The sequence below is a fragment of the Cervus canadensis genome, chromosome 9 (assembly GCF_019320065.1).
Source record: "Cervus canadensis isolate Bull #8, Minnesota chromosome 9, ASM1932006v1, whole genome shotgun sequence".
In the NCBI taxonomy this organism is placed as follows: domain Eukaryota; kingdom Metazoa; phylum Chordata; class Mammalia; order Artiodactyla; family Cervidae; genus Cervus; species Cervus canadensis.
The window spans coordinates 68,841,242-68,860,886 of record NC_057394.1 but is presented as its reverse complement, the minus strand read 5'-3'; the positions used below and the strand labels follow the sequence as shown (position 1 = coordinate 68,860,886).

Below are 19,645 nucleotides of genomic sequence, written 5' to 3'. Positions count from 1 at the left end.
GCTATGGTCTTCCTGTTTTCCCTGCCCTGGAAGGAGATGCTCCCCTGGAGCAAACCCACTGCACCCCACTTTCCTATACCACAGCTCGCACACGTCACACTCCATGGGATGGTCTGGACCAGCCGTGAACTTGGAGCACGGGACCCTCTTGTTCATCTTTGTCCATCTCCAGCCCCACATCTGACCGAATGGGGACACAGTGTCTGCCGACCTGAACAGCTCCCAGCCTTGGCGCTGGACCGTCCCCTTCCCCTGCAGTTAGTCACTCAGAGGCACGATGTGGCCTTCAGTGGATCGGCCCTACCTACCGGGAGCCACCTGCCATGGGCAGAATCAGCAGCCCTTTCTTCCAGGTCCACCGCCAAACCAAACCCCTTTGGAAGCAGAGCCATGGACAGACCAAACTAAATAAGCCAAGGGAGGCAGGCAGGCCATGGGGGAAAGCTGCTATAAGGACTGAGAGCAGAAAACACTGCTTAGAATCCCTCATTTTCCTTCCTCTCCCTCAAAGATCTGATTCCAAGTCCTGCAAAAGCCTGTAAGTCCAGTTCACTTTTTTTTTTTAAAACCTGATAGAAAATTACTCTTCCTTCCAGGCCTGAAAGAGCTCCCATGTCACTTACATATTCTGCAGGAATATCAAACTCGGAAGATGCTCTAGGAAATGATATTCTGGGGGCGACTTTCAGCCACCCTGGGCAATGTGCAGTGATAAACTAACCCAGTACAGGCAACGTGGTTGGCTGGAAACAGCAATTTTCTTTAGAGTCTGGACTGGGAGCCAGAAACCCTGACCAAGTGTTCCGAGCTCAGTGGCCTCCCATTCATCCACACCCCTCCCTGCTCCATGTGAGGCTGCTCTGCTCCTTGGGCCACTGCAGGCCTGCCCAGGGACCAAGGGGGCAGAGGGACAAGCTAAGACGTACTGAGTAGTCTCTGTGCACTGCACTTCAGGCTTGGGGCTAGGAACAGGATACGATCAGTCTTATAACTGACACACAGCTCTGTGTTAGGTTTTCAGATGTACAGCGATTCAATACATGCAATTATACTGCGAGTGATCATCACAATATTATGACTTGTACTCTCGATGGTCTGTCATGAGCCTGCTACTAAGCACAGTTAAAATAACCTTTTTAGAGGGAATGTGCCCCAGGCAGTGCTAATCAAACATGCAGTGACAACTGGTAGTCCTGCTGAGACTATCCTGAGCGAGTGACCATGGAGAGAGGGTGCTATGGTCCTCAGCACCCGGGAGGTGTGCTAGAAATGCAGGATCTCAGGCCCTTCTCCCGACACCTCCTGGATCCGAGTTTCTGGAGGGGGGCACCCAGGGAATCTGTGAGTTTCAGGGCTGCTGAAGCTGGAGGGGTGCTGGCAGATGCAGTGCTGGGTTCCTTGGAAAAGAACAGGGAGCAAGACAGCCGGTGTGGGCTCCTGAGTCCCCACGTGCACGCCCAGTCTCCTCTGCTGTTGGTGAGTCTGGGCATGGCAGGTATTGACCTAAATGTCTGGGGTGTGTCTGCAGGGGTGTGAGTGGTCCCCCCGCTGGTAGACACGCTGAGAGGGTGCAGTAAGGAAGGTATTAGAGTGCACTAAGCCATGTGGCAACTCCTGAGCAACCAACTGATATTCACCATCACACCATTATTATTGGGTTGGCCAAAAAAATGGGGGTTTTCCATAAAAATGTACAAAAGCTCGAGTGAACTTTTTGGCCAACCCAGTATCTCTTGGGGAAACTCTTCCCTGAATAGGTGCCTCCCCAGGCAAGAAGCTGACCAACTGGAGACGGTCTGTGCCCATCTCTGGCAGCTGGAAGCAGAGGCACCGGTCTGTAGGGTGGACAGTGTTACGTCGTTGCGTGTGTCGTCTGGCCCCGCGCCTGACTCTCCCACCTCCCCTGGGAGCAGAGGGACTCTAGGGAAGAGGGGCTTCTATTGGCATGGCCACTGTTCTCACCAGATGTGAGGGGCGGGGGGGGGGGGGGCGGGAATCCACTCGTGCCCTTTGCCCCCTACCCTGCATTCAGTGCTGGAGGCCCGCTCGCCATCAGCCAGCAGACACCATGGCCCCAGGGCTCCTCCGCGGGCGCCTCCTGTCCCGGCCTCCCCTCTGGTCACTCCCCTCCCTGTTTCTAACCACCAGCCAGGGTTCTCCCCACTCAGCCTGCCTCCAGGGGGCCTGCCCAGCACAGCCCCAAGTTCCCACCTCTCTCCCCTTCTGTCTCCTTTTCTTTGTTCATTCATTCAACAGTGAGTGTCTGATGTGTGCCAGGCACTGTCAGAGGCACTAGGGAGCCAGCAGTGGGCAAAACAGAGAAAGTCCCTGCCTCCGGGTGCCCAGGTTCTGGTGGGGGAGACAGACAAGCCTCTATTGGATCACGGCACCTCTGTTACAGGGGATGGTGCTATGGGGAAAGGCTGGCAGGGCAGGGGCACGTGTGTGAGAAAGGGAGAGAGGGATGCCCTTCACACCGTGGCCAGGGAAGGTCTCGCTGGTGGGGACACGGAGCAGAACCCTGATTGGGGGTGCGGAGAGGGAACAGCCGCGTGGCCAGCTGGGCAGCGGGGGTCCAGGCAGAGGGAGAGAACGGACACAGGGTGTTCCGAAGGGTCAAGAGTGACATCAGGGTGGCTGGGGCACAGTAAGGGGAGGAGGGCAGAGCAGGAAGGGCCACTGGGAGGAAACCGGCTCCACGAGGGAGGGGTCAGGCAGCGGTTCCGAGCACACGAGTCACCTGATCTGGCTTATGCTCTAAAGGGACCTGCTCACTGTCCAGTGGGCAAGCGAGGGCAGAGGTAAGGTGTGGTCAGGAGGCTGTGTGGGTGAGACTCTCTGAAACCTGAATCATGAGAAGGAACCCACCGTGTGATGTTCTTGGAGGAGACCATCCCAGGCGGTAGGTGCAAAGGTCCTGAGGCAGGAAAGAGTTTGTTGCCTCTGAGGAAGAGAAAGCAGGCTGACGTGGAAGGCAGAGAGGAAGTAAGAAGTGAGAGATAAAGGCTGAGAGATGAGCAGCTCACAAAAGGGCCTCAGTGAACATCTGGAAAGGCTGTCAGGGCCATGGGAAGCTTTGGAGAGTCTTCATTTTGAGAGAGATGATATGATGCATCTTTTATGATCATGCACATAGACACACACACACACACACACACACACACACACACACACGTTGTGCTTGGGATCCAAGGATGGCGCTGTAAGAATTTCTACTGTAGAATCTACATCTGGAGGGTGTTGGGTGAAGCACCACTGTCTTACCTCAATGTTTGCTCACTTCTTTCCAACCACCACCCTCTTTACCCTACAGTGCAGAATACAATGTATTGGACACCACTCTGGGCTTCCTACGTGGTGCCAATGGTGAAGAACCTGCCTGCCAGTGCAGGAGACGTAAGCAACTGTGGGTTTGATACCTGGGTTGGGAAGATCCCCTAGAAGAGAGCAGGCAACCCACTCCAGTATTCTTGCCTGGAGAATCCTATGGACAGGGGAGCCTGATGGGCTATAGTTCATGGAGTCGCAAAGAGTCAGACGTGACTGAAGTGACTTAACACGGACACCACTGTACCCCACAAACAAAAAGCAAAGTCTTTCTCTTTTTTTTTTTTCTTAAGATTTTTTTTTAATGTGGACCATTTTTTAAAGTCTTCATTGAATTTGTTACAATATTGCTTCCATTTTATGCTTTGCTTTTTGGGCTGCAAGGCCATGTGGGCTTTTAGCTCCCTGACCAGGGATTGAACCCGCACCCCTTGCATTGGAAGGTGAAGTCTTAACCACTGGACTGCCAGAGAAATCCCTCTCTACTTTCTTAAAAAACAAGTCTCACCCTCATGTGTTGCTGGTGGAAACGTAAAATGGCACAGCCAGTACAGAAAACAGTATGAAAGCTACTTTTTTCTAAAAATTAAACATAGACTCACCATGTGACTCAGCAATTACACATCTGGGTATAAACCCCAAAGAAGTAAAAGCAGGGACCCAAAGAGATATATGCACACACACGTTCACAGCAGCATTATTCACAATAGTCCAAAGGTGGACGCATTTCACGTGTCCATCAATGGATGAATGGATAAACTAAATGTGGCATGTTCATGACAGAATAGTATTCAGATTTAAAAAGGAAGGGAATCTGACACAGGCTACAGTTTGGATGAACCTCAAGGACATTATGCGAAGTGAAATAAGCCCGTCACAAAAAGATAAAACACAGTACGATCCCACTTATATAAGATTCCTAGAGCAGTCAAGCGCATAGAGACAGGAAGTAGAACAGTAGTTGGAAGGAGCCAGAGGGAGGTGGGGAATGTGGGGTTACTGTTTAACTAGGACAGAGCTGCAGCTCTGCAGGATGAAAAGAGTTCTGGAGATGGGCCATGGTGATGGTTGTACAACAATGTGGGTGCAGTAACACTACTGGACTGTACATTTAAAAATGACTAAGACAGTCAACTTCACTGTTGTGTGTATTGTTATGTGTATTTTACTACAATTATAAAATTGTTTTAGAAAGTCTCTGGAGGCCACTTTGTCTCTTATTTGCATCCTCATCAGCACCCATTTCCCTGTCCTCATGGCAGCGATGACCCCAGTATTTAGGGACTGACTGTCTAGACAGTCTCCTCGCTGTATGAAGATGACAGATAAATGAACTGGCATGGATGAAATCTTAAAAGCTCTCCAGTGAAGACAATCCCCAAGACTCAACCTGGCTGCTCTTTCAAAGGGTAATGATTCTTGTCAGGATTTCTTGCCTTTTAAACGTTACTTCCCGGTAGCTCAGCTGGTAAAGAATCCACCTGCAATGCAGGAGACCTAGGTTCGATCCCTGAGTTGGGAAGATCCCCTGGAGGAAGGCATGGCAACCCACTACAGTATTCTTGCTTGGAGAATTCCATGGACAGAGAAGCCTGGCAGGCTACTATGGGTTTGCGAAGAGTGGGATACGACTGAGAGACTTTCACTCACTCACTCAAATGTTACTTAAATCTTGGTGGCTCAGTGGTAAAGAACCTGCCTGCCAATGCAGGAGACATAAGAGATGCAGGTTCAATCCTTGGGTTGGGAAGATCCCCTGGAGGAGGGTATGGCAACCCACTCTAGTATTCTTGCCTGGAGAATCCTGTGGACAGAGGAGCCTGGTGGGCTACAGTCCACAGGGTCGCACAGAGTCAGACATGACAAAAGTGACTTAGCACACACAAAACCTTCCGTTTAAGCCAGTTCCCTCCTCTGCCTTCTGAGAATGCAAATAATAGCCAGTGACCATCTATGGGAGAAGTCCTCCAAAGGCTTAGATGCCATTGTTAAGTTCCCTTGCCTCTCCAAAGAGATGGAGTGACCTGCTTTCCACATTTTCCAGCCTAAAACTGCAGCCACATTCTCTTGGTGAAACCGATCTTTGAGTCCTCAACTGTGTCTCTATGTGTCTGGATGGACCCCAAATTGCTTCTTAAGGTGTGGACCAGCCCATGGCACTCCCATGGTAGACCTCTAAGGGAGGTGGTAGGCTACTATTCAGGCCTGTGTCCTTTGCAGGCTCCTCAGAGCATCTCAAGAAGACGTCAACACACAACCCAACTCAGGTTGAGTTGCAGGATAAACGACTCCATCCTTTACCAGCTACATGGGAACAGGTGTGCTCCAGGGACTGGGCCGGGAATAAACAAGCCAAATTCACTGTCACTTATAATCTACCAAAAAGTTGGCTGCGAGAAACAACTTTGGGAAGACTGAAGGTATATCCCTCCCTTTGGGGTTAAGTCCCCAGAAGCTGCAGGTGGGGGCCACCTGGTTTTGCCCAGCCTCCCTCTGCGGGGTGTCTTTGTTGCACTACATTGACTGGGCACTCTGCCCAGTCATGCCCGCCCTGCAGATGCCATGTAAGGAAGCCTTGGGAGGCCTCCGTGCAGTTGTTCTAGATGCACTATTGAAGGCAGGCTACTGACCCCTTGCTGGACATGAGAAGGTGCGGGCAGCACTGCTCCCAGGGCTCAGAGTCAGCAATCTGAAGTGCAATCTATTTCTGCCTTGTGGACTCTAAATTGCATTGCTGATGATGTGTTCCATTCTGGTTTTGCTGCTGGGGAACTCAAAATCAAATTGGGGTCCTATTTCTGGAAGAATGCTGTACAACAGAACTTTCTGCAATGATGGCAGTGTTCTGTATGTGTGCGGCCCAACATGGTAACCACCAGCCACATGTGCCTACTGAGTACTTGAAACGAGTGAGACTGCGGAACTGAATTTTTTATTTTAATTAACTTCAATGTTAAATTTAAATGGCCACGTGTGGCTAGTGGCTACAGATTCCACGGCAGAGTTCTCAAATAGGGAATGACATGAATCTTGGGTCTCACAGATGGTTTACCTTACTTTCCTAACATTATCCAAACTTCTCCTCCATTTCAAGTTTCTTTGGTATTTAGTTATTATTATTTAATTATTTTTATTAATCTTCTGATGTGGCCTGTATTTTTGTCAATCAACCTAAGTCTTTAAAAAAAAAATATGGGATTTCCTTATAAAGACAAAAAACCCAGATAACATGGCCATATTCCCCCCTTTTTGATCACGTATGCCCCCACTCCTTCGTGTAATATGGAGTAATTAATATGTTCATTTAAGGGAAGGGAGTCCCAAGAGTGGGGAAAGAGAAGCGTCCTCTTCTGTTTCTATGCATTGTTTCTTCATCTGGGTGTTGCTCAGGCAAAGGTTTAATTTGTGAAAATTCACCGAGCATGTATTTATGATATGTACTTTTCCTTGTATATATTATTTATATGATTCTTCAAGAAAAAGTAAGGAAAATGTATAAAGAGAACCTCCTATGTTCAAAGTACCACATTAGTTCTAGTGTGTGTAACACAGGTCTTGGCTCCAGAAAGCTGTAGTTTCAATCATCAAACATTAATGCAAATTTCTGAGATATATTTTATAGAGAGATATCTTCGGCAACCTCAGAGGCTGGCAACTCCCCACCCACCTATCTTTCTGCCTCTCCCCCCTAAATCAGGCAATGCCAAGAAAGGAGAGGTGAGCTTCAGGAGGTGGAAGGCTTTCTTTCCATCTAATCAGACACTAAAATCCTCAACAAAACACTAGCAAACCAAATCTAACAACAAATTAAAAGGATTGTACACCCTGATCAAGTGGGATTTATTCCAGATATTCAATGACTCTTCAGTATATTCAAATCAACCAGTGTGATACACCACATCAACAAACTGAAGAACAAAAACCATATGATCATCTCAATAAATGAAAAAAAAACTTTATGACAAAGTTCAATACCCACTTATGATAAAAACTCTCTAGAAGTGGGATAAGAGGGAACCTGCCTCAACATAATAAAGGTCATATACATCAGATCTACAGCTAACATCATACTCCATGGTGAAAGCTGAAAGCATTTTCTATAAAATCAGGAACAAGACAAGGATGTCCACTCTTGCCACTTTTATTCAATATCATTTTGGAAGTCCTAGTCATGGCTCTCAGAGAAGAAAAAGAAACAAAAGGAATCCAAATTGTAAAAGGATAAGTAAAACTGTCACTGTTTGCAGATGACATGATACTATAAATAGAAAATCCTAAAGATGCCATCAGAAAATTATTGGTTCATCAATGAATTTAGTAAAGTTGTGGGATACAAAATTAATACATAGAAATGTCTTGCATTTCTATACACTAACAACCAAAGATCAGAAAGACATATTAAGGAAACGATCCTATTTACTAGCACATAAAATAGATGACAATACCTAGGAAGAAACCTACCTAAGGAGGCATGAAATTAAGATGCTTGCTCCTTGGAAGAAAAGCTATGACCAACCTAGACAGCATATTCAAAAGCAGAGACATTACTTTGCCAACAAAGGTCCATCTAGTCAAAGCTACGGTTTTTCCAGTAGTCATGTACGGATGTGAGAGTTGGACTATAAAGAAAGCTGAGCCCCGAGGAATCGATGCTTTTGAACTGTGGTATTGGAGAAAATTGATGCTTTTGAACTGTGGTATTGGAAAAAATTGATGCTTTTGAACCGTGTTGTTGGAGAAGACTCTTGAGAGTCCCTTGGACTGCAAGGAGATCAAACCAGTCCATCCTAAAGGAAATCAGTCCTGAATATTCACTGGAATAGTCATTGGAAGGACTGGTGCTGAAGCTGAAACTCCCAATACTTTGGTCACCTGATGTGAAGAACTGACTCATTGGAAAAGACCCTGATGCTGGGAAAGATTGAAGGTAGGAGGAGAAAGGGATGGCAGAGGATGAGATGGTTGAATGGCATCACCGACTTGATGGGCATGAGTTTGAGCAAGCTCTGGGAGTTGGTGATGGACAGGGAAGCCTGGCGTGCTGCAGTCCATGGGGTAGCAAAAAGACATGACTGAGCAACTGAACTGAACTGACTGAAGGAGGTAAAAGACTTGAAGTCAGAAAACTATCATGGAAAGAAATCAAAGATATACCATATCCTTGGATTAGAAGAATCAATATTGTGAAAATGACTATAATATTGAAAGCAATCTACAGATTCAGTGCAATCCCTATCAAATTACCAGTGGTGTTTTTCACAGAATTAGAACAAAAAAATCACACAATTTGTACAAAAACACAAAAGATTCCGAATAATCAAAGCAATCTTGAGAAAGAAGAACATAGCTAGAGGAATCAGGCTCCCTGACTTCAGACTATACTACAAAGCTACAGTAATGAAGACAGTTTGGTCCTGGCACAAAAGCAGAAATACAGATCAATGGAACAGGGCAAAGTCCAGAGATAAACCCACATACCCATGGCCACCTAATGTGTGACAAAGAAGGCAAGAATATACAATGCAGAAAAGACAGGCTCTTCAACAAGTGATGCTGGGAAAACTAGGCAGCTACATGTTAAGGAATGAAATTAGAACACTTCCTAACACTATACACAAAAATAAACACAAAATGGATTAAAGACCTAAATGTAAGACCTAAATATAAAACTTAGAGGAAAACAGAGACAGAACACTCTTTGACAGGAATTGCAGCAAGATCTTCTGGGATTCACTTCCTAGATGGACCTAGAGATTGTCATACAGAGGGAAGGCAGAAAGAGAAGGTCAAATATCATGTAATATACTTATATGTGGAATCTAGAAAAACGGTACAGGTGAACTTATCTGCAAACCAGAAACAGAGTCAGAAATGCAGAAAACAAACTTACAGGTCACCAGAGTGAGGGAGGGGGTGGAATGAATTGGGAGATTGGGACTGACATATATACACTACTATATATAAAATAGATAACTAACGAGAGCCTACTGTATAGGACAGGGAACTCAACGCTCTGCGTGCATGCTAAGTTGCTTTGGTCATGTCCGACTCTTTGCAACCCCATGGACTGTAGCCCACCAGGTTCCTCAGTCCATGGGATTTTCCAGGCAAGAATGCTGGAGTGGGTTACCATACCCTCCTCCACGGGATCTTCCCAACCCAGGGGCTGAACGCATGTCTCTTTTGTCTCCTGCATTGGCAGGCACATTCTTTATCACTAGCACCACCTGGGAAACCCACTCAATGCTCTGTGGTGACCTAAATGAAAAGGAAATCCAAAAGCAACGTGGACATATGTATATGAATAACTGATTCACTTTGCTGTTCAGCAGAAACTAATGCACCAGTGTAAAGGAACTATTAAAAAAATAAAAGAGTGAATTTTACAAAAAATAATTCCAAATTCTTAAAAGAGGTTGAGTAGCTCCCAGAAACAAACCTCTCAGCTTTTCTCCTTCAGAGGAATTAAACGCTGAAGGAGGTCTCTGAAATATGGATTGTCAAGTCAATGGGGCAGGATGAAGAAATGACATGCAACCTATATTTTAAGAAAGCAACTAAAAACTACCCAACCAAGATTGTCTTCAATGTATAACTGCACCCAAGTGAACAAAAGCATGTGTATTGAAAATGAAACTTGGGAAACACACTGCTAAGGAGAATGTGGGGGGAAAAAAAAAAAAAGGTGCTCTCTCCACTGGGTCCCTCCTCCCACAACCAAAACATCTTAATTTGCTAAAGACTGAAGCATATAAATTTTTACTTTTAAAAGGAACTTAAAGAGTTGGACCGACTTCTCTGGTGGCTCAGACAGTAAAGAATCTGCCTGCAATGTGGGAGACCTGGGTTCGATCCCTGGGTTGGGAAGACCCCCTGGAGAAGGGAACGGCAATCCACTTCATTATTTTTGTCTGGAGAATTCCATGTACAGAGGAGCCTGATGGTCTATAGTCCACTGAAGTCACAAAGAGTTGGACACAATGGAGCCACACACACACACTCACAAAGAGGTGGGCAGGTGTGTCAAGCTAGAGCAGAGAGCTTCTTTCTCCAGTGATGCAGTAACAGTAACCTATTCAAACGGCCATAATCAAGAACTGTGAGAGGGGACCATTATTCATTTCTTCCCACATTAATTTAACTCTTTGACATATTGCCATTTTGGACAAAAGCCCAAATTCCTGAAACCCCCATGATACAAATCTTTTCATACTTGGATGCTCTAAATTCAAAAGCCTGTACCCATACAGATTGCATAGCTATTTAAATCTGTGACTTTTCTTTGAAATATTCTTTCAATAGTTCCTTCGAGTGGGTTTCAGGCCAAGCTTTCTTACTTTACTCTTTCATTTATATTATTACAGGGATTGAGGAGGGGGAAGTATTCTAAATAACGCAAAAAAGAAAACTTCCCTCAGAAACAATCACATTCATTTTGGACTTTTAGTATAAACAAAGTCCTTTCATTAATTTTTACTTATGCAAATGCATTATGTTTTGCATAAAGAATTGGCAGTCTTCAAATACAGAAGAAAACTTTTCTCACATTTCAAGAGATTATAAAACTGATACAGAAATACAAAGGATCGTAAAAGACTAGTATAAGCCACTATATGCCAATAAAATGGACAACCTAGAGTAAGTGGACAAATTCTTAGCAAATTTCCTGAAACTGAACAGGAAAAAATAAAAAATATGAACAAATCAACCACAAGTACTGAAATTGAAACTGTGATGAAAAAACTCCCAGCAAATAAAAGTCCAGGACCAGATGGCTTCACAGGCAGATTCTATCAAACATTTAGAGAAGAGTTAACACCCATCCTATTCTGAAAAATTGCAGAGGAAGGAACACTCCCAAACTTATTCTGTGAGGCCACCATCACCCAGATACCAAAACCAAACATAGATACCACAAAAAAGAAAATTATAGGCCAATATTACTGATGAACATGGACACAAAAATCCTCAATAAGATAACTAGCAAAATGAATCCAACAATATATTAAAAGGGTAACACACCATGAAAAACTGGGATTTATCCCAGGGATGCAAGGAGTTTTCAATATTCACAAATCAGTATGATACACCACATTAACAGACTGAAGAATAAAAACATATGATCATCTCAACAGATGCAGAAAAAGCTCCTGACAAAATTCAACACCCATTTATGTTAAAATCTCTCCAGAAAGTGGGCATAGAGGAAAACTATCTCAACATAATAAAGACAAAATATGACAAACCCATAGCTAACATCACACTCAAACATGAAAAACTGAAAGCATTTCCACTAAGTTCAGGAACAAGACAAAGATGTCCACTCTCACCACTTTTTTTTAACGTAGTTTTGGCAGTCAGAGAAGAAAAAGAAATAAAAGGAATCCAAATTGGAAAAAAGAAGTAAAACTGTCACTGTTTGCAGATGACATGATAGTACACACAGAAAATCCTAAAAATGCTATTAGAAAACCACTGGAGCTCATACATGAATCTGGTAGAGTTGTAGGATACAAAATTAATACACAGAAATCTCTTGCATTCCTATACACCACCAACAAAAGATCAGGAAGAGAAATTAAGGAAACAATCCCGATTTACCACTGCATCAAAAAGAATAAAACACCCTGGAATAAACCTACCGACAGAGGCAAAAGACCTGTACTCCAGAAACTATAAGATGCTGATGAAAGAAATGGAAGATGACACAGACAGAAAGCTATACTGTGTTCTTACATTGGAAGAGTCAATATTGTCAAAATGACTATACTGCCCAAGGTAGTCTACAGATTCAACGTAATCCCTATCAAATTACCAAAGGCAGTTTTTTACAGCTCTAGAATAATAAAATCTTAAAATTTGCATGGAAACACAAAAGACCCTGAGGAGCCAAAGCAATCTTGAGAAAGAAAACCAGAGCTGGAAGAATCAGGCTCCTTGACTTCAGACTATACTACCAAGCTACAGACAGTATGGTACAGTGCAAGACAGACTTACAGATCAATAGAACAGAATAAAAAGCCTGGAATTAAATCCCTGCACCTTTGGTCAATTAATCCGTGGCAAAGAAGTCAAGAACGTACAATGGAGAAAAGGCAGTCTTCAATAAGTGGTGCTGGGAGAACAGACAGCCACATGTAAAAGAATAAAATTAGAACACTAGCACCATACACAAAAAAAGTCTCAAAATGGATTAAAGACCTAAATGTAAGACCAGATTCTACAAAACCTTTAGAGAAAAACATAGGCAGAATATCCTTTGACATAAATCACAGCAAGATCTTCTTCTATCCATAGTCTACAGAAATGAAAATATATAAAAACAAAAGTAAACAAATGGGACCTAATTAAACTTAAACGCTTTTGCACAGCAAAGGAAACCATAAACAAAACAAAAAGACAACCCAAAGAATGGGAGAAACTATTTGCAAGTGGTGCAACCAACAAAAGATTAACCTTTAAAATATACAAACAGGTCATGTAGTTCAATATCAAAAACACAAACAACCCAATCAAAAAATAGGCACAAGATCTAAATAGACATTTCTCCAAAGACAACATAGAGATAGCCAAAAAAAAAGAAAAAAAGACAACCAACAACAAAAACCCATGAAAAGATGTTCAGCATCACTAATTATTAGAGAAATGCAAATCAAAACTACAATGAAGTATCACTTCATACTGGTCATAATGGCCAGCATCAAAAAATCTACAAACAATAAATGCTGGAGAGGGTGTGGAGAAAAAGGAACTCTCCTACACTCTTGGTAGGTATGTAAATTGGTACAACCACTATGGAGAACTGCATTGAGGTTCCTTAAAAAACAAACAGAAATACCATGTGATCCAGCAATCCCATTCGTAAGCATATATCTGGAGAAAATCATAATTCAAAAAGAATACATATACCCCAGGGTTCATTGCAGCACTACTTACAATAGCCAAGACATGGAAGCAACCTAAGTGTCCACTGACAAATAAATGGATAAAGAAGATATGGCACATATATATAATAGAATATCACTCATCCATAAAAAAGATTAAAACAATGCCACTTGCAGCAACATGGACGGACCTAAGTATGGACATACTAAGTGAAGTAAGTCAGACAAAGACAAATACAATATCACTTCTATGTGGAATCTAAAAAATTATAGAAATAAACTTATTTACAAAACAGAAGCAGATGTACAGACTTCAAAAATAAACATGGTTATCAAAGTGGGGGGTGGAGGGCAGAGGATAAACTAGAAGGTTGGGATTAACATATATATAAACTACATATAACATAGACAATCAACAAGGACCTGTTGTATAGCACAAGGAACTCCACTTAATACTCCATAATAACCTTATGAAAAAAAGAACGTGAAAAAGAATAGATATATGTATACCTGAAACACTTTAATGTATACCTGAAATGAACACAACATTGTAAATCAACTAGCCTCCAATACAAAATAAAAACAAATAGCGTTCAGTTCAGTGACTAATAAAGCAATGTTATATCTTATTTGCATAATTCAAAGAGAAATCTGAAAATTACCTATTTCTTTTAAATCGTAAATATTTCAAGGTGACTTTTTTGACTTGAGCAATGTGGCCTAGCTATAGTTTGAACCAGGTATCTGACATGTGCCAAATTCTCACTTCATTTTGCAATATGTGGATTATACTTCTGATGTTTAATGCTAAAACCAACAGAAACTATGCAACTTTACCTGTGATTCAAGTAAATACAATCAGCCAGCACCTTTCAAGACAATGTCGCCTAACTTGCTATCAGCTTTCTCCTCTCAGGTAGCCGTTTGTGAAAACCGAGATGCCAAAGGCAGAGGCATTTCAGAAAGACAAAATTGTATATGCCTGCAACTGATTTACCTGTTGTTAGTAATTCTAGAAAGCATTCTAGACCCTAGAATTCCTAGGGGAATCCATTCCCCTAGAAAGCATGGGTCTTGAAAGCATGTATCAGGTAGGGCATATATAGGACATTCTTAAATCTATATGCTCAATTTTGAATTCAAGAGTGTAACTTAATGACTTCTAAAGAGTTGGGATAATTGCTGGAAGGATGGGAGGAGGAAGAGGTCCAGTAATTGAACCAAGATATTAACCACAGAAGCAACAGAAGAGCCTACTACTGCATCCATTTCCTTCTATGTACTTACTCCCCTCTTCCCATGCGTAATGAAAACAGAAGCCCCAAAGACATCGTAGTACTCCTTAAAACTCTTAGAAGTCATTTCCCAGTAATCACTGAATTTTAACAACGTAATGCCGAGTAGCAGAAGGGTGAAGGGTAGAAAGTAGGGAAGGCACCAGAGCAAAGAAGAAAACATATCTTCTCTATTGAATGTCAACCTATTTTACAGTTGTCACGGATGGCTTTTCCTGAAGTTCCTTTGTGGAAATGAAGAATTCATTGGTAAAAACCTCCTACTTGTGAGGGAGAAGACAAAACAATCTTTAATAGCAAATTGCCTGGGATATCAGCTCATTCAAGATCCCCTGGAACCACAAGTATTTAGCAGATGGATGCTTGTCACAGGTAGGTGACACCAGAGGATCAGCTATTGTTGGCCTGGGGCACATGACCTTGGCAGTAAAGTGAAAATCATTTAATTAGAGTATGGACACCTTGACTTCGTCTTTAAGCCAGAAAGAGGGTCACTGATCCCTCCTTTTTCTTAACTCCTTGTTTTGTAACAGGCTAGGGCTTCAGGAAAAGTCATTTCACTTGTTTCTCTGTTATCATCAAAGGGAGACAGACACAGACAGACAGACGGACATTCCCCAGGTACCTGCAGAAGGATCTTGTTGCCGTCATGGTCCTCCGTCTGCCAGCGCCCCTCACTGATGGGGCTGCAAGGGTTGGGCAAGAGCGGCACCAGCTCGCCGATGTCCCTGACCCGAAACTCCAGCACGGAGGAGTCGGTGGGGACCGGGGTCTGGTCACAGGGCAGTCTCTTGAGGGAGAACTGGATGTCCACGTCCAGATTGGAGAAAATGGGGAAGATGCAGAAGTCCGCTTTCTTCTGGCTGGGGCTCCGCCTGAGGATCAGCTCGTAGAACTTGAGGATGTCGGCGTAGTTGTCGTGGCGACAGTAGATGGTGAAGCGCACGATCTCCCTGCCGTAGTGCACCGGCCGGATGGCCCAGAGCGGCGTCCCCGGGGCCAGCGTGAAGAAGTCCTGGCTGCAGGGCAGGTAGGGCAGGAACCTGCTGGGCACGCGCTCCGTGTGGTGGTGGCGCCAGGGCGGCCGCTGCAGCGTGCGGTGCAGCTGCAGTATCGGCTCCTCGCCGTATTCCTCCTGCAGGAAGAGCACCACCGCCAGCGCCGGCTGTGCCGCCTTGGGGGCCCTCCTCCGCCGGCGGCACGCCCGCCTTTCCGAGACCCTGAACAGCGGGAGGTCCGGGTGGATCCATGCCAAGACCTTGTCGATGGCCTCCTGCAGGGGGCGGGATTCCCCTGGGTCCGCGATGATGTGGATGCTGACCAGGAAAGGGTCCTGCGCCTCCTCCGTGGAGTATTCACCTAGTGACACACAAAAAGAAACCCCGAAGAACACACGGTGACTACTTCATGAAGGCGGCCCGCGATGACATGCAAGGCCTTGGCAGGAACAGAAGTCCATTTGAACCAACTCCTTGATGATTATGAAATTCTGATCCCAAGTTCACGTGCAAATATGACTGTTGCAGTACCCAGCCGCCTGCCAACGCAGGAGACATAAGACACTCGGGTTCCACCCCTGGGTCGGGAAGACCCCTGGAGGAGGGAATGGCAACCCACTCCAGTATTCTTGCCTGGAGACTCCCATGGACAGAGGAGCCTGGTGGGCTACAGTCCATATAGTGGCAAAGAGTCGGACACATGACTGAAGGGATGTAGCCCCGCACAGTACAACAGCAGCCCCAAACTCAAGAACTATTACCCTGGTTCCCAAGCCACGTGGTATTTTAGGGCGACCTTGGTGTGGTACTGCAGCAGATTGAGCATATCTTCCATTGAATAACACAGTCAAGTCTCCATGGATTTGGAAAGGCTACCAGGGCCCTTAGGGAAGAGCTGTACATTAAGCATCAGGTGTGCAACATTTGCTTCCCAGGTGGTGCTAGCAGTAAAGAACCTGCCTGCTAATGCAGGAGACATTAAGAGACATGGGTTTGATGCCTGGGAAGATCCATTTACACCATTTAGAATTTCCCAGAGTAACTATAGTGCCTCCCCCACAAATGTTCCCTACACTGCTGTACTCCCTTGGTTTGCTTATTTCCTTGGCTTATTCATCACTTTGTTCATTCATTTAACATTTATGGAACCCTTTCTTCACCAGGTACTTCCTCTAAAGGACACATCAAGCCCTGGCTGGTGAGGCATCCTGCTAACTGTCACGATGGTGGGGTGGCCAGTTGGTGATCATCTTGCTGCTGGAGACAAAGGGAAGAACAATCCGGGGGGAGGGGGTGAACCCCATGTTCTGTCAGAGCTTCCTGGGCCTGTGGTTGGGGGTGGGGTGAGGCATAGTTGGACCATCACGGCCCGTGCCATGCTGCCTTTTGGACCCCTCCTTGGGCCACATCCACCCAGAGGCCCACACATCCCGAGCAGGTCAGTTCCCCTCCCTGTGTTCTCTGGCAGAACATCGGATTCCAAGTGCGAAGTTGACTGTTTACCTTGGCTACCTTCTCCCATGGGGTGAAAAGTTTGCCGGCCACACTACTTAAGAAGTGTTCAGCATATTTTATCAGATAACCTGATAAAAGCCTTGTTCTTATTCATAATGGCTCTCTTTTCATTTAAGTTGTATGACCATCCAAGGGAAATCAAGGAAAATTTAAGTCTACTGTGACTTGGAGGGCAAGATTCATCTAGCATCTAGACCTGTCTCCACATACATGCCTCACAATGTCCACTAGGGTCTTAGGCACAGGGCCATCATGCCGTCGGTAACGTTTGAGAAGAATGATGTCCTTGTAGGAACCATCGTTTCAATCGGTTCACATGATGAAAGGTGATTTTTTGGTAGTTAAACAAGACATTTCAAGTGCGTTGACAGGTATATTTCATCACAGGCACCTATAATAACATGGTCTTAATTTTGCTGGAGCAAAACCTGTCTGAATTTTCACTGGAACCTGACTCTTAAATCTCTCACTTGGGAACATTCGTGTGTGTGAGCTCAGTCGTGTCCAACTCTTTGTGACCCCATGGGCTGTAGCCCGCCAGGTCCCTCTGTCCATGGAATTTTCCAGGCAAGAATACTGGAGTGGGTTGCCATTTCCTTCTCCAGGGAATCTTGCCAACCCAGGGATTAAACCCGCATCTCCTGCATTGGCAGGTGGATTCTTTACCACTAAGCCACCAAGTGGTGGTGGTGATTTATTCACTTAGTCATGTCAGACTCTTGCAACCCCATGGACTGCAGCCCACCAGGCTCCTCTGTCCATGGAATTTTCCAGGCAAGAATACTGGAGTGGGTTGCCATTTCCTTCTTCAGGGGATCTTCCCAGCCCAGGGATTGAACCTGCTTCTTCTGCACTGGCAGGTGGATTCTTTACCACTGCACCACTTGGGAAGCCCATTTTGGGAACATTTAGCTCAGTCTGTTTCTCCTTCGATCATTCATCCACATGTTTCTTGAGCAATCGATATGTACCAGGCACTGGGGGACAAGGAAGCTGGCACCTTGACTACTACACAGTCCACATTAATACAGGCTCTGGTATGACTAGTGCCCCCTTAGAGTATATGACCTGCACAGCCACAGGCAGCAGCCATAAAGAACCATGAGCCACAAATGAGACCCTCATAACTTAGCTGGGAAACACCAACATAAAAGATTAAAATTCAATCTGACATAAATCTATAGGAAATACAGTACAGGAGCATGTTTGACATGGGAAGAGTCTAAAGTCACAATGACATAAACATTTACTATAGATTATCTACCACTGAAAGTCCCTTGAATTTCCAAGATGGAACTGGAAGGTCCTGACTTGAAACAAGACCACACAGCCCAGATATATGTTCCTTTGGTTGACTAGTAAATGAAATAAAGGCTTGTGGCATGGCTGTTAAAAGAGTCTTGTATCATTAAAACACTAGGCCCCTCTCAGTAGGCTGTGTCTTTCATCTACAAGAGGCTTCTGGAACTAATGTAATGATGACTAACATAACAGCAAAGTGAAGTATTGATACTCCCACGATCATGGAGTTGAATGGTGGGTGGAATTATTTAAGTTCTCTCTCTCTGGTTGAGCATGTATTCCCAAACTGATACAAGTTAAGTATGAGCATGATGCAATTTCAATTTACTATTATATCACAAAGGAAAGAGCAATTTTTTCCCACAGGGCCTCTGAGAAGGCTTTCTGGAAGACAGTCCAGGTGAATTGGGTTTTGATGGGTCAATGACGTCTCACAATAACCCCAAATGCAGGGGAGATCACTGCAGGAAGAGGGAAGACTGTTTATGAAGGCACAGATCGGTATGAAAAACAAGCGCATTTGGAAGTGGGTGGTGAGTAACTCTGAAACACAGCAACAGATGCAGAAGGAAAAATGAATTGGAGCCAAGTTGTACAGAGCTTCAGCTCAATTTGGGAGTGATAAGGGGGCAGTGGAAAGTTTTAATAAAGGGATGTTGGGATCAAGTCAGGGGAGGCTGGCTGCAGGCAAAGTAAGAAGTTAGAAAATGAGTGATGAGTCTAGTAAGAGATAACAAGGATGTGGGAAATTACATTATTGGCCCTAGTTCTTTATTCTCTTGTCACCGTTCTCTCTGCCATGTGGCTTTGTACTTCCTTCCACTAAATGGTTAAAGTGCATTTCTCTACCCTTTGACTTTGAATGAGACTATATGGCTAGCTTTGGCCAATAGAAACACACAACAGTGGCATGTGTTTTGGCTTGCCTTCCTGTGCTTCTGACATTTCCACAAGAAGAACATGCTTGGGTCAGCCCACTGGAGCCAGAAAGAAGGATGAGAGCCATGTGGAGCAGACCCAGCCTACCCGAGCCTGGCCTTCATCGGCCAGATGCCCAAAGACATGTGGAAAGAGCCACCCAACTGAGCTTGGTCTGGATCAGCTGACCCAAGCCACTGTTTGGGATTGTTGTTACACAGTGATACTCTGCTGCAGGCAGAGTCAGTGGGTGTACAGAAAAGGCATAGTCTTAGGCTACTTAGGAAGCATAGTGAGTCCAGAGCCTGGGGATGGGGGCAGGAAAAGGAGAGGAGTTGACCTTGATGTTTCTGGCATAAGCAACTTGTTTGATATTGATGTTTAACTTGAGATAGAAAAAAGATGT

General features: G+C 44.6%; 1 protein-coding gene across 1 annotated transcript in view; it reads right to left on the bottom strand.

Annotated features, from left to right (window-relative positions):
* The window catches only part of FAM124A (family with sequence similarity 124 member A), a 111,682-nt gene that overhangs the window by 56,578 nt on the left and 35,459 nt on the right, over positions 1–19,645 (bottom strand). Inside the window, exon 3 of the mRNA XM_043478161.1 lies at positions 15,132–15,865. Within this exon, the coding sequence (XP_043334096.1) occupies positions 15,132–15,865 (734 nt within the window). The remainder of the gene's footprint in view (positions 1–15,131; positions 15,866–19,645) is intronic.